Source organism: Molothrus ater, unplaced genomic scaffold, assembly GCF_012460135.2.
Source record: "Molothrus ater isolate BHLD 08-10-18 breed brown headed cowbird unplaced genomic scaffold, BPBGC_Mater_1.1 matUn_MA100, whole genome shotgun sequence".
Classification (NCBI taxonomy): domain Eukaryota; kingdom Metazoa; phylum Chordata; class Aves; order Passeriformes; family Icteridae; genus Molothrus; species Molothrus ater.
This window is the reverse complement of record NW_023416561.1, coordinates 299,759-313,443: the sequence shown is the minus strand read 5'-3', so window position 1 is coordinate 313,443 and position 13,685 is coordinate 299,759. Positions and strand designations below refer to the sequence as shown.

The 13,685-nt window shown below is 65.6% G+C and overlaps 2 protein-coding genes across 2 annotated transcripts; both read right to left on the bottom strand.

Moving 5' to 3' along the window:
* Nucleotides 1-1,215: 1,215 nt before the first annotated feature.
* LOC118700934 (proteolipid protein 2) lies at nt 1,216-5,403 on the bottom strand. Its single transcript, XM_036405508.2, has 5 exons — nt 5,014-5,403; nt 2,762-2,914; nt 2,394-2,489; nt 1,944-2,031; nt 1,216-1,620 (listed from the first exon to the last, which is right to left on the bottom strand). The coding sequence occupies exons 1-5, from the start codon at nt 5,098-5,100 to the stop codon at nt 1,601-1,603; spliced, it is 444 nt and encodes a 147-aa protein (XP_036261401.1). The 5' UTR covers nt 5,101-5,403; the 3' UTR covers nt 1,216-1,600.
* Nucleotides 5,404-5,790: 387 nt separating this feature from the next.
* MAGIX (MAGI family member, X-linked) lies at nt 5,791-13,664 on the bottom strand. Its single transcript, XM_054518233.1, has 7 exons — nt 13,411-13,664; nt 12,219-12,413; nt 10,695-10,769; nt 9,881-9,945; nt 8,786-8,920; nt 7,510-7,630; nt 5,791-6,627 (listed from the first exon to the last, which is right to left on the bottom strand). The coding sequence occupies exons 1-7, from the start codon at nt 13,442-13,444 to the stop codon at nt 6,524-6,526; spliced, it is 729 nt and encodes a 242-aa protein (XP_054374208.1). The 5' UTR covers nt 13,445-13,664; the 3' UTR covers nt 5,791-6,523.
* Between the last annotated feature and the right edge of the window lie 21 nt (nt 13,665-13,685).

Below are 13,685 nucleotides of genomic sequence, written 5' to 3'. Positions count from 1 at the left end.
AGGGGAGCGGGGACTTTTCTGCCCCTCTTAAGCTGTGCGGGATCCGTGAGGGGTGCAGGGGGTTCCTCCCTTTTCTGTGAGGGGAGCGGGGAGTTTTCTGCCCCTCTTAAGCTGTGCGGGAGTCGTGAGGGGTGCAGGGGGTTCCTGCCCCTCTGAAGCTGTGCAGGAGCCGTGAGGGGGGGGAGGGGGTTCCTCTCTTTTTCTTTGAGGGGAGCGGGGACTTTTCTGCCCCTCTTAAGCTGTGCGGGATCCGTGAGGGGTGCAGGGGGTTCCTCCCTTTTCTGTGAGGGGAGCGGGGACTTTTCTGCCCCTCTTAAGCTGTGCGGGATCCGTGAGGGGTGCAGGGGGTTCTTCCCTTTTCTGTGAGGGGAGCGGGGAGTTTTCTGCTTCTCTTAAGCTGTGCAGGAGCCGTGAGGGGTGCAGGGTGTTCCTCCCTCTTTCTGTGAGGGGGGGGAGGCTGTTCCTCCCTTTTTCCGTGAGGGCTGGAGGGGCTTCCTCTGTTTTACTGTGAGGAGTGGAGGGGGTTCCTCCGTTTTAACGTGAAGGGTGGAAGGGTTTTCCTCCCTCTTTCCGTGAGGGCTGGACGGGGTTCCTCCATTTTACCGTGAGGGGAGGGGGAGTTTCCCGCCCTTTTCCGTGAGGGGTGGAGAGGGTTCATCTCTCTTTCCATGACGGGTGGAGGGGTTTCCTCCCTTTTTTCCCTGAGGGATGGAGGACTTTCCTCCCTTTTTCTGTGAGAGCTGGAAGGGTTTTCTCCCTTTTTCCATTAGGGGTGGATTTCCTCCTTTTTTCCGTGAGCGGATGGGGAGTTTCCCGCCCTTTTCCATGATGGGTGGAAGGGTTTCCTCCCTTTTTCCGTGAGGGGAGGGGGAGTTTGCCGCCCTTTTCCATGAGGGATGGAGGGGTTTCTTCCCTTTTTCCGTGAGGGATGGAGGACTTTCCTCTCTCTTTCCCTGAGGGGAGGGGAAGTTTCCCGCCCTTCTTCCCTGAGGAGAGGAGGGAAGGGTTTTCCTTCCCTTTTTCCTGGGCCAAGGGAGGTCTCCAGCCCTTTTTCCATGAGGGGAGAGGATTCTCTCACCAGGTGGGACCATGATGGGAAGGTTTGGGGCAGGCTGTGGTCTGTGGGGTTTGGGGTCCATGATGGGAGGAGCCCCCTCAGGATCTATAGACACCCCCCCCAGGCTGTTACCGTGACAGACACACCGGAACCGGTAATGCAGTAATAAAACCCCTTTATTTCCCAATATATTGCCCCCAAAAGCCTCCTGCAGGCTGGGGGAGTGGGGGGGGGGGGGGCGGAGGGCAGAAGGGGAACACCCCAAAAACTAACGGAGGCACCCCAGAAACTGAGGCGGGCACCCCAAAACCCATGAAGGGCAAGGGCACCTTTAAACCTGAGGGGGTGTCCCCAGGGGGAAACTGAGGCACGGGCGGTTCAAGGCACTTGCAAAGGCATTTGAGGGAGGTGCAACCCCTGAGGGACTCCCTGCCCCCCCACCCGGGGGGACCCAGGCATCGGGACCCCTCAATAATTTAAGGCTGGGGGTCCCCCTGTGCGGGGCGAGGTTTGGGGAGGGCTCCGTTGGGGTTCTTGGCTTGTTCAGGCACCCTCTGGGGACTCTGGAGGGGGACAAAGTGGGGATTGGTTACACCCCCAGGGACCCCCAAACCCTCTGGGGATCCCCACCCCCGGGTCTCCCCCCAGTACCCTCCACAGGGCAGCAATGCCCTCCCAGTGTTTCCAGTTCAGCAATGCCCTCCCAGTGTTTCCAGTTCTCCCCTGTATGTTCCCCCCAGTTCCACCAGTAGCGCCACCCTCCCTTTCCCAGTTCTCCCAGTTCTCCCCACTCCCAGTGCTCCCAGCTCTCCACTATAGGTCACTCCCAGTGCTCCCAGTACCCCCCCCAGGGCAGCAGCCCCTTCCCAGTGCTCCCAGTACGCACCAGTGGGGGCGGCGGTGTGGCCCTGCCGTAGGGGGAAGGTGATGTAGGCGTCATATCCCAGCAGGACCCCAGCCAGGAGCCCGAACACCTGGGGGTACAGGGGGTCAGAGACACCCAAACTTCCCCTGTGTCCCCCCAAAACCCCTGCAGCCGTCAACCAACCCCCTCCCTACACCCTGGCCAGGAGCCCAAAGACTGGGGGGGTCAGAGACCCCCAAACCCCCCTCACCCCTCAAGACTGGGGGGGTCAGAAACCCCCAAACCCCTCCTTGGCACCTCCCAAGCCCCCCCTACACCCACAAACCCCCCCCTCAGCCAGGAGCCCAAACACTCTGGGGGTCAGAGACCCCCTCAAACCCCCCCTGTACCCCCTCAACCCCCTGGTCAGGAGCCCCAACAAGCGAGGGGGGGGTCAGAGACCTCCTCAAGCCCCCCAAATTCCCCCCTCACCCCTCCCGCGATGCCGGCCCCGTCACGGTGGCTGACGATGACGATGAGGGAGATGATGAGGAAGAGCACGGCCCCGATGACGCAGCGTGTGAAGTCCTGGGGGGCAAACATGGGATCCCTCAGAGACCCCCAAACCTTCTGGGGACCCCCCCACCTCCAGGGGTTCCCTCCAGGGACTCCCAGACTCTCTGGGGACCCCCAATCCCCAGGGACACTGCCCCACTCAGCCTCTGCAGGGACACCCAACCCTCCCCCCAGTCCCCAGTGCTCCCCAAACCCCTGTAATCCCCCCAAAGTCCCCCAAAGCCCTCCCCAGCCCCCCCAAAGCCCTCCCCAGCCCCCCCAAAGCCCCATTCCCCGGCACTCACGCTCCAGCCCCAGTGCAGCAGCTGCATGCGCTGCGGCAGGCGGCAGCTCCAGGCCAGCAGCACCAGCGCAGCCAACACCAGCTCCACCACTGCCAGCCCCACGTAACCCGTGCGGGACGCCCCGAAACACACCAGGGTCAGCAGGCACAGCACCTGGGGACAGGGACGTATGGGATCTATAGGGGATCCCCCCACAGGCACAGAGACCTGTACCCCGTTGTACAGGCACAGCACCTGTGGGACAGGCACATATGGGATCTATAGGGGATCCCCCCACAGGCACAGCACCTGGGGACAGGGACGGATGGGATCTATAGGAGATCCCCCCACAGGCACAGCACCTGGGGACTGGCACGTATGGGATCTATAGGGGATCCCCCCACACCACAGAGACGTGTACCCCGTTGTACAGGCACAGCCCTAATGGGATGTGTGCCCTATAGGCCCCTATGAGCTCCACCCGGGATCCCTGGGTTCCTTCTGAACCTCCTTAGACCCCACAGAGACCCCCCATGCCCTGACCCCATTATACAGGCACAGCCCTTATGGGATCTGTGCTCTGTGCCCTATAGGCCTGTGGGTGTGTGAGCTCCACCCAGGATCCCTCTGAGCCCCCCAGAGACCCCACAGAGACCCCCTGTGCCAAGCCCTGACCCCATTATACAGGCACAGCCCTTATGGGATGTGTGCCCTATAGGCCTCTGTGCGCTCCACCCAGGCTCCCTAAAGGAACATAAAGGGTCAGTAGGGACCCTCTGGTGCATGCAGAGACCCCTATAGCGCTGCCTACAGACCCCATGGATGACTGCCAGGGGGATGCCTATAGCGGCCCCTATGGGGATCCTGAGCCTTATCCTATAGGGCCCGACAGGTTTTGGGCTGTCGCTTAAAGACTCTGAGAGCACTTCCTTGATTCTGCTGTGGGGCCACCTATAGATGTCCCATGGCGCCCTCAATGGCTGCTGTGGGGTCACCTACAGACATCGCCCCCCCCCAATAGCGCCCCCAATAGGCCACTGTGGGGTCACCTATAGATCGCCCACATAGTGCCCCCAATAGGCCACTGAAGTCACCTATAGACACCCCCTCCCCCCACAGCGCCCCAAATAGGCCACTGTAAGGTCACCTATAGGACACCCCCTCCCCCCAATAGGCCGCTATGGGATCCCCCATAGGACCCCCCCCGTCCCCCCCATAGCGCCCCCTGTGGGCCCTCCCCGTTTCCCCGTGGGTCCCCGGCCCCGCGTGGGCGTCGGGACAAGGGCGCCGCTGTGGGAGCGCCGGGGCGGGGCCGTCTCCAGGCAACGGTCACCATGGCAACGGCACAACAACGCCCCCCCCACACCCACCCTTCAAGGGGCGATGGCGTGGGTGGGGCCCGCCGGGCTGGGGGCTCTTAAAGGGGCAGAGGTCGGGGTGCCTGAAAGGGCCGCTCCCGGCCGTGACGCGGCGAGCGCCTCCCGGGCTGGCGCAATAACGGCTGGCACGGCGCGCCGGGCACCGCCCGAACCCCGCTTGTCCCCGGGCGCTGCCCAGACATCCGGGCTCCCTCCCGCCTTCCCAGCCAGGGCCCCCGGCCCCGCCCTTCTCACCTTCCCTGCCCCGCCCCACCCCCTCTCCTAAGGGCGGTGCCCCTGCACGCGCCCGAAACGGCACCGGGAGTGGCGGGGGGAGCGGGTGCCTGCGGTGTCCCACGGCACAGGGACACTGCGGGGCTGTCACCCGCCCCCGGACACCCGACTCCCGCGCTGCACGTGGCGGCCCCAGCGCTCCGGGAGCGTTCCGGGAGCCGGGCATCCCCCGAGGGGAGCCGGGGTCCCGCTGACCCCCGAATGGGGACGCAGGTGTCGCGGGACCACCGATCCCTTCCAAAGCAGGGACCCGGTCAAAACCGCGATCCGCCATCCCTCCTCCGCCCCTGCACAGAAATGGGGACCCACGTGTCGGGGTGTCCCACACCCCCAAAATGGGGATCCAGGTATCGCCCCCGCCAAAAACGGTGATCCCAGACATCCTGCCCCGCCCCAAACCGGGACTCACGGATCCCCCTGCCCCCCGGATGAGCGCCCAGGCGTGTCCCCCCACCACAAAAGAACCGGGCAGCGAGTCACCGTGCCCCTCCGGACAGGGACCGGGGCATCCCGCTCCATCCCCGCCCCCAGCAGGACCCAGACGTGTCCCGGTGTGTCCCGCCCGCCCCCCCGGTGCCCACTCCGCTGGATCCCCCACCCCCGGTGCCTCCCGTGTCTCACGATCTCGCCGATGAGCACCAGCCCCTTCCGGGTGCGGCTGAAGGCGACGCAGGTGGCGGGGCAGCTCTGGGTCCCGCTGGACTCCATGGCGGGACCGGGCGGCACCGAGCGGGCGGTGGCGGCGGGACGGGGTGGGGGGGGCAGGGGGGCCCCCAGGGAGCTGGCACGGGGCGGGGCCTGGCGGCGCGCGCCGGCACGCCATTGGCTGGCGGGGTGCTGGTGGGCGGGGCCTGGCGGCGGGGGAAACCCCTATTAGGGATGAACGTGGAGGGAGCCCCGGGGGCGGGGCCTCGGGCCTGCGCGCGCCGTCACGTGACTGGGCGGGGCGGGGGAAGCCCCGGCTGGGGGGTCCCGGGGGGCCGGGCTTGGAGCGCGGAACCCCCTGCGATGATTGGGTCGGGGGTCCTGGGGGGCGGGGCCTGGAGCGCGGAAGCCCCTGCGATGATTGGGTCGGGGGTCCTGGGGGGCGGGGCTTGGAGCGCGGAACCCCCTGCGATGATTGGGTCGGGGGTCCTGGGGGGCGGGGCCTGGAGCGCGGAACCCCCTGAGATGATTGGGTCGGGGGTCCTGGGGGGCGGGGCCTGGAGCGCGGAAGCCCCTGCGATGATTGGGTCGGGGGTCCTGGGGGGCGGAGCTTGGAGCGCGGAACCCCCTGCGATGATTGGGTCGGGGGTCCTGAGGGGCAGGGCTTGGAGCGCGGAACTCCCTGCGATGATTGGGTCGGGGGTCCTGGGGGGCGGGGCCTGGAGCGCGGAACCCCCTGCGATGATTGGGTCGGGGGTCCTGGGGGGCGGGGCCTGAAGCGCGGAACCCCCTGCGATGATTGGGTCGGGGGTCCTGGGGGGAGGGGTTGAGGGGGCGGGGCTTAGAGCGGGGAAGCCCCTGCGCGTGGCGGTGGGCGGGGCTTGGCGCGGGGTGGTGAGAAGGGGACCCCGAGGGGCGGGGCTTGGGGGGGCAGGGCCGGGAGGGGACCACGGCATTGGGGGTCTCTGAGGGGATTGGGGAGCCCTGGGAGAGCCTCTGGGGGTCCCTGGGGAGGGTCTGGGGGGATCCAGAGGGGCCTGGGGCGGGCTGTGCCCCTCTGGGGGTCCCCAGCGCGGTTTGGGGGTCCCCAGGGCCGTTTTCCCGGGGCCGCTCTCGATTTTGGGGTGACTCAGCGGATGTGGGCAGCGCCCCGCCCGCCGGATGCGGGATGGGAAGGAATGGGGGGGGCCCTTGATGGAAACGGGAGCTACCGGGGCGTCCCCACCTTTATTGAGCACCCCCGAAATGGGGAGGGGGTCAGTCAACACCTCCGTGCGACCCCCGGACGCGGGGGAAGGGGGGGGGGGGCATTGCATAGCTCGAAGGGCGCCCCCGCCAAAACGAGGGGCACCAGAATAACCCCCCCGCGCTGGGGGGGCCCCCCCAAAGCACCAAAAAATGGGGTGCGGGGGGGGGGGGGGGGAGGAGGAGAGCGAACCTCGCTGCGCCGTCACCTTCCGTGTGCGGGTGGGGTGCGGTGGGGGGGTCAGGGGTGCAGCCCCCCCACGAGGCAGAAGCAGGGCTCCCCCCGCGGGGAGCTGCCCACGCACAGCCGCAGCACCCCCCGCGCCGCCGGGGCTGGGGGCGACCCTGGGGGCACAGAGAGGGAGGGAGGGGGCGTCACTGCCGAGGGGGCGGGGCAGGGACCCCCCCCACACACCCCCAGCCCCCAGCCTGGGAAGGGTTTGGGGGCTCGGGGCGGTACCACTGTTCTGGAGGGGGGGGGGGCGCTGGGGTATCTCACTGAGTTTGGGGGGCCTCTGGGCCGTACCACTGTTTTGGCAGGGGGGGAGCACTGGCGTGTGTCCTGAGTGTGGGGGACAATGGGCTGTACCACCTGATCGGTGGGGGGGGTCAATGGGGTGTCTCACTGAGATTTGGGCGTTCTGGGCTTTACCATTGTTCTGCAGGGGGGGCGCTGCGGTGTCTCACTGAATTTGGGGTGTCGCTGCTGTACCACTCTGCCGGTGGGGGGGGGGGGGGGTGTCAATGGGGTGTCTCACTGAGATTTGGGCGTTCTGGGCTGTACCATTGTTCTGCAGGGGGGGCGCTGGCGTGTCTCACTGAGTTTGGGGGTCAGTGGGCTGTACCACCTGATTTGGGGGGGCATGGAGTCCACTGCTGTGTTTTGGGGGGCAGTGGGCTGTACCACCTGACTGGGGGGGGGTACTGGAATATAGCAGTATCTTTTGGGGGGGTGGGATGTACCCCCCGATTGAGGGGGGGCACTGAAATACATGGCTGTGTTTTGGGGGGCCCTGGGTTGTACCACCTGACTGGGGGGGGACTGGGACACACCACTGTGTTTTGGGGGGCCATGGGCTGTAGCACTGCGCTGGCAGGGGGGTGATTTGTCCAGCTGTGATTTGGGGGGGGGGTCTCTGGGGTGTCCCTTATTTCCATTCCCACCCTGTCCCCACCGAACGGGGGGGGTCCCGCGGGTATTTTGGGGGTTCGGGGCGGGGGTCTCACCGTGGGGGCGGCGCAGCAGCAGGCGCAGGCGGCTGCCCCCCCCCCGGATCCGGGCCAGGGCCTGCGCGTGGCTCATGCCGGCCGTGGGGGCCCCGTTGATGGCCAGGAGCTCATCACTGACCTGCCCCCCCCGGGGACCCCCAAATGTGACAAACCCCCCCCCGACACCCACACCCCCCCCGACACCCACAGCCCACCCAGAGACCCCCTGAGACCCCCTGAGACCCCCAGTTCCCTCAGGCCCCCCACAGCTCCAGACAGAATCCCCCCAAGACCTCACTGCCCACCCCAGCCCCATAGAGCCCCCCAGCCCCATAGAACCCCCAGCCCCATGAAGCCCCCCCAGCCCCATAGAGCCCCCCCAGCCCCATAGAACCTCCAGCCCCACAGAGCTCCCCCAGCCCCATAGAGCCTCCCCAGCCCCATAGAACCTCCAGCCCCATGGAACCCCCCTGGCCCCATAGAAACCCCCACCCCATAGAGCCCCCCTGCCCCATAGAACCCCCAGTCTCATAGAGCTCCCTGCCCATAGAGCTCCCCAAGCCCCACAGAGCCCCCCCACCCCATAGAAGCCCCCAGCCCCATAGAGCTCCCCCAGCCCCACTGAGCCCCTCCAACCCCCCAGAGACCCCCAGCCCCATAGAAACCCACACCCCATAGAGCCCCCCTGTCCCATAGAGCCCCCCCAGCCCATAGAGCCCCTCCTGCCTCACAGAGCCCCCAGCCCCATAGAATCCCCAGGCCCATAGAGCTCCCCCAGCCCCACAGAGCCCTCCCAGCCCATAGAAACCCCCAACCCCATGGAGCCCCCCCAGCCCATTGAACCCCTGGCCCCATAGAGCACCCCCAGCCCCATAGAGTCCTCCCAGCCTCATAGAGCCCCCAGCCCCATAGAGCCCCCACCCCCACAGATCCCCCAGCCCCACAGAGCCCCCCCAGCCCCACAGATCCCCCAGCCCCCCAGAGCCCCCCTGCCCCACAGAGCCCCCCCAGCCCATAGAAACCCCCAGCCCCACAGAGCCCCCAGCCCCATAGAGCCCCCCCAGCCCATAGAAACCCCCAGCCCCACAGAGCCCCCTGCCCCACAGAGCCCCCAGCCCCACAGATCCCCCAGCCCCACAGATCCCCCAGCCCCACAGAGCCCCCTGCCCCACAGATCCCCCAGCCCCACAGATCCCCCAGCCCCACAGAGCCCTCCAGCCCCATGGAAACCCCAACCCCACAGATCCCCCAGCCCCACAGATCCCCCAGCCCCACAGAGCCCCCATTCCCGTACCTGGATGCAGCCGCAGCGCTGGGCTGGGCCCCCCTCGCGCAGCCCCCGCACGAAAACCCCGGCGGGGCCCCCCCGGAGGCTGAACCCGAACCCACCCGGGCCCCGCGGCAGCTCCACAGCGAATGGGGGCGAGTGCTGGGGATTGCACACCAGTGTGAACCAGTATGAACCAGTATAAACCAATATGAAACAGTATGAACCAGTATGAACCAGTATAAACCAATATAAAACAGTATGAACCAGTTACACACCCCTATATACCTGTGTACACCAGTATACACCAGTATAACCCCAAACCCGCCCGGGCCCCACGGCAGCTCCACCGAGAATGGGGGCGAGTGCTGGGGATTGCACACCAGTATAAACCAGTACAAACCAGTATGAACCAGTATGAACCAGTTACACACCCCTATATACCTGTGTACACCAGTATACACCAGTATAACCCCAAACCCGCCCCGGCCCCAAGGCAGCTCCACCACGAACGGGGGCGAGTGCTGGGGATTGCACACCAGTAGAAACCAGTATGAACCAGTATACACCAGTTACAGACCAGTTACACCCCAGTTATACCACTTACACACCAGTATAGACCAGTAATACCAGTTATACACCAGTATATACCAGTTATACACCAGTATATACCTGTTACACACCAGTTACACACCAGTATACACCAGTTATATACCAGTTACACACCAGTTACACACCAGTATATACCAGTTACACACTGGTATACATCAGTAACACACCAGTTACACACCAGTTACACACCAGTATCACCACTATACATACCGGTATGCACCAGTTACACACCAGTATGCACCAATATACACCGGTTACACACCAGTTACACACCAGTATGCACCACTTACACACCAGTATGCACCAGTACACACCAGTTACACACCAGTGAATCCCCAGGGCCACAAGGCGGCTGCATCCCAGCCCACCCCATTCCCTCCCAGTGCTCCCAGTATCCTCCCAGTTCCCTCCCAGTTCCCTCCCAGTCCCTCCCAGTGCTCCCCGTTCCCTCCCAGTGCTCCCAGTTCCCTCCCAGTCCTTCCCAGTTCCCCCAGTGCTCCCAGTCCGTACCTGTGCCCAGCCCAGTCCATGGCCCGGCCCCGCCCCGGCGCTGCTGGGGCTGCTCAGCTCTGGAGCTGTGAGAGAGGGGGGGACCAGTATGGACCAGTATGGACCAGTATGGCCAGTATGGACCAGTATGGACCACTATGGCCAGTATGGACCAGTATGGACCAGTATGGCCCAGTATGGCCAGTATGGACCAGTATGGACCACTATGGCCAGTATGGACCAGTATGGACCAATATGGACCAGTATGGCCAGTATGGACCAATATGGACCAGTATGGCCAGTATGGACCAGTATGGACCAGTATAGCCAGTATGGCCCAGCATGGCCAGTATGGACCAGTATGGCCAGTATGGACCAGTAAGGACCAGTATGGACCAGTATGGCCAGTATGGCCCAGTATGGCCCAGTATGGACCAGTATAGCCAGTATGGACCAGTATGGACCAATATAGCCTCCCAGTATGACCAGTATAGCCTCCCAGTATGGCCAGTATGACCAATATAGCCTCCCAGTATGACCAGTATAGCCTCACAGTATGGCCAGTATGGCCTCCCAGTATGGTCGGTATGACCAGTATAGCCTCCCAGTATAGCCTCCCAGTGCTCCCAGTATGACCAGTATAGCCTCCCAGTATAGCCACCCAGTGCTCCCAGTATGACCAGTATAGCCTCCCAGTATAGCCACTCAGTGCTCCCAGTATGACCAGTATAGCCTCCCAGTATAGCCACCCAGTGCTCCCAGTATGACCAGTGTGGCCCTCCAGTGCCCTCCAGTCCCTCCCAGTCCCTCCCAGTGCTCCCAGTGTCCCCAGTACCGTTGGGCAGCAGGTCCCGGGGCTCAGGCCCCACGAAGCTGGTGGCAGCCACGGGCTCAGGGGGGGCCCCAGGGCCTGCGGGCGGGGAGGGGACACTGCACCAGTGCCACCAGTGCCACCAGTGCCCTCCCAGTGCTCCCAGTGCCACCAGTGCCACCAGTGCCCTCCCAGTGCCACCAGTGCCACCAGTGCCCTCCCAGTGCCACCAGTGCCACCAGTGCCACCAGTGCCCTCCCAGTGCCACCAGTGCCACCAGTGCCACCAGTGCCCTCCCAGTGCTCCCAGTGCCACCAGTGCCACCAGTGCCCTCCCAGTGCCACCGGTGCCACCAGTGCCCTCCCAGTGCCACCAGTGCCCTCCCAGTACAACCAGTGCTCTCCCAGTGCAACCAGTGCCCTCCCAGTGCTCCCAGTGCCACCAGTGCCCTCCCAGTGCCCTCCCAGTGCAACCAGTGCCACCAGTGCCCTCCCAGTGCTCCCAGTGCCACCAGTGCCCTCCCAGTGCCACCAGTGTCCTCCCAGTGCTCCCAGTGTCCCCACTCTACCTCCCAGTCCTTCCCAGTATGCCTCAATCCCCCCAAGTCTCTCCCAGTCCCTTGAATCGTCCTCCCAGTGCCCACAATCCCCGTTCCAGTCCTTCCCAGTGCCCCCCAAATCCCCTCCTGTTCCTTCCCAGTGCCCCCCAAATCCCCTCCTGTTCCTTCCCAGTGCCCCCCAGTGCCTCCAGTCCCCCCCAGTGCCTCCAGTCCCCCCAGTTCCTCCCAGTGTCCCCAGTGCCCCCCAGTGCCCCCAGTCCTTCCCAGTGCCCCCATGGCTTTCTCCCAGTTCCCCCCACTCCCCCCCAGTGCTCCCAGTTCCCCCAGTCCCACCGAGGCTCCGCAGCAGCACCAGCAGCTCCCCCCGGTCCATCCCAGTCCCCCCAGTCCCATTCCCAGTCCCATTCCCAGTCCCTCCCAGTTCCCCCAGTCCCACCAAGGCTCTGCAGCAGCACCAGCAGCTCCCCCCAGTCCATCCCAGTCCCCCCAGTCCCATTCCCAGTCCCATTCCCAGTCCCATTCCCAGTTCCCCCAGTTTGCACCGAGGCTCCACAGCAGCACCAGCAGCTCCCCCCAGTCCCTCTCCCAGTCCCCCCAGTGCTCCCAGTTCCCCCCAGTCTGTTTCCCAGTTCCCCCAGTCCCATTCCCAGTGCCTCCCAGTATAACCAGTTCGCACCGAGGCTCCACAGCAGCACCAGCAGCTCTCCCCAGTCCCTCTCCCAGTCCCCCCAGTGTTCCCAGTTCCCCCCAGTCTGTTTCCCAGTTCCCCCATTCCAATTCCCAGTCCCATCCCCAGTCCCTCCCAGTTCCCCCAGTTTGCACCGAGGCTCCGCAGCAGCACCAGCAGCTCTCCCCAGTCCATCCCAGTGCCCCCAGTCCCTCTCCCAGTCCCCCCAGTGCTCCCAGTTCCCCCAGTCTGTTTCCCAGTCCCATTCCCAGTCCCATTCCCAGTCCCATCCCCAGTGCCTCCCAGTATAACCAGTTCGCACCGAGGCTCCGCAGCAGCACCAGCAGCTCTCCCCTCTCCTCTCCCCTCTCCTCTCCCGTCTCCTCTCCCCTCTCTCCGCTCTCTCTCTGCCCCCGGGGCTCTCCCCAGGCCGGGGCGCGGCTGCGGCCGGGGGGCGGCGGGGGGGGGCGGCTGTAGCGGAGCACACAGGAGCCCCCCACCACCACCACCACACTGACTGTGAATGGGGGGGACAGGGGTTAGGGACCCCCACCCACCCACAGAGACCCCCACCCACCCAGAGACCCCCACCCACCCAGAGAGACCCCACCACCACCACCACCACACTGACTGTGAATGGGGGAGACAGGGGTTAGGGACCCCCACCCACCCACAGAGACCCCCACCCACCCAGAGAGACCCCCAGCACCACCACACTGACTGTGAATGGGGGGGAGACAGGGGTTAGGGACCCCCACCCACCCACAGAGACCCCCACCCACCCAGAGAGACCCCCACCACCACCACCACACTGACTGTGAATGGGGGGGACAGGGGTTAGGGACCCCCACCCACCCACAGAGACCCCCACCACCACCACCACACTGACTGGAATAGGGGGGACAGGGGTTAGGGACCCCCACCCACCCAGAGACCCCCAGCACCACCACACTGACTGTGAATGGGGGGGACAGGGGTTAGGGACCCCCACCCACCCAGAGACCCCCACCCACCCAGAGAGACCCCCCCACCACCACCACACTGACTGTGAATGGGGGGAGACAGGGGTTAGGGACCCCCACCCACCCACAGAGACCTCCACCCACCCAGAGACCCCCAGCACCACCACCACACTGACTGTGATTAGGGACAGGGGTTAGGGACCCCCACCCACCCACAGAGACCCCCAGCACCACCATAATGCTCACTGTAAATGGGGGGGAGACAGGGGCTAGGGACCCCCACCCACCCAGAGTTCCCCCCCCCCCACCACCACGCTCACTGTGGGGGGGGACACCCCTCAGAGACGCCCCCCAGTCAGGGACCCCCCTCCCACCACCACCACCACAATGAATGGGAACGGGGGAGGGGACACCGGTCAGGGACCCCCAGGGTTGGGGACCCCCCCCCCCCCCCCCCCCCCCAAGGGACACGGACCCTTCCCAGGTCAGGGACCCCCGCGGGGGACACGGGGACCCCCGAGATGGCCCCGGGCCGAGCCCCTCCCCCCTCACCGCTGGGCCCGGGCGGCGCCTCCGGGGGCGGCATCGGGGGAGGGGCCCCCCCGGGCTGGGGGGCGGCAGCGCCTGCGGGCAGCGGTGAGTGCGGTGAGGGAGCGGGAACGGCCCGGGACCGACCAGTGACATCCCAGTTACCTCCCAGTAACCGACCAGTGCCATCCCAGTTACCTCCCAGTAACCGACCAGTGCCATCCCAGTGCCCCCCAGTGCTCCCAGTAACCGACCAGTGACATCCCAGTGCCCCCCAGTGCTCCCAGTAACCGACCAGT

What these genes read in the sequence shown, in the direction of transcription:
- MAGIX (XM_054518233.1), bottom strand. Translation starts at nt 13,444, where the DNA reads ATGCCGCCCCCGGAGGCGCCGCCCGGGCCCAGCG. An exon ending in ATGGACTGGGCTGGGCACAG is followed by an intron (nt 8,921 to 9,880) that starts GTACGGACTGGG and finishes TGCAATCCCCAG; the next exon opens with CACTCGCCCCCATTCGCTGT. An exon ending in AGCGCTGCGGCTGCATCCAG is followed by an intron (nt 7,631 to 8,785) that starts GTACGGGAATGG and finishes CGGGGGGGGCAG; the next exon opens with GTCAGTGATGAGCTCCTGGC.
- LOC118700934 (XM_036405508.2), bottom strand. Translation starts at nt 5,100, where the DNA reads ATGGAGTCCAGCGGGACCCAGAGCTGCCCCGCCACCTGCGTCGCCTTC. An exon ending in TGGTGCTCATCGGCGAGATC is followed by an intron (nt 2,915 to 5,013) that starts GTGAGACACGGG and finishes CCCTGTCCCCAG; the next exon opens with GTGCTGTGCCTGCTGACCCT. An exon ending in GGGCCGGCATCGCGGGAGGG is followed by an intron (nt 2,032 to 2,393) that starts GTGAGGGGGGAA and finishes CTGTACCCCCAG; the next exon opens with GTGTTCGGGCTCCTGGCTGG.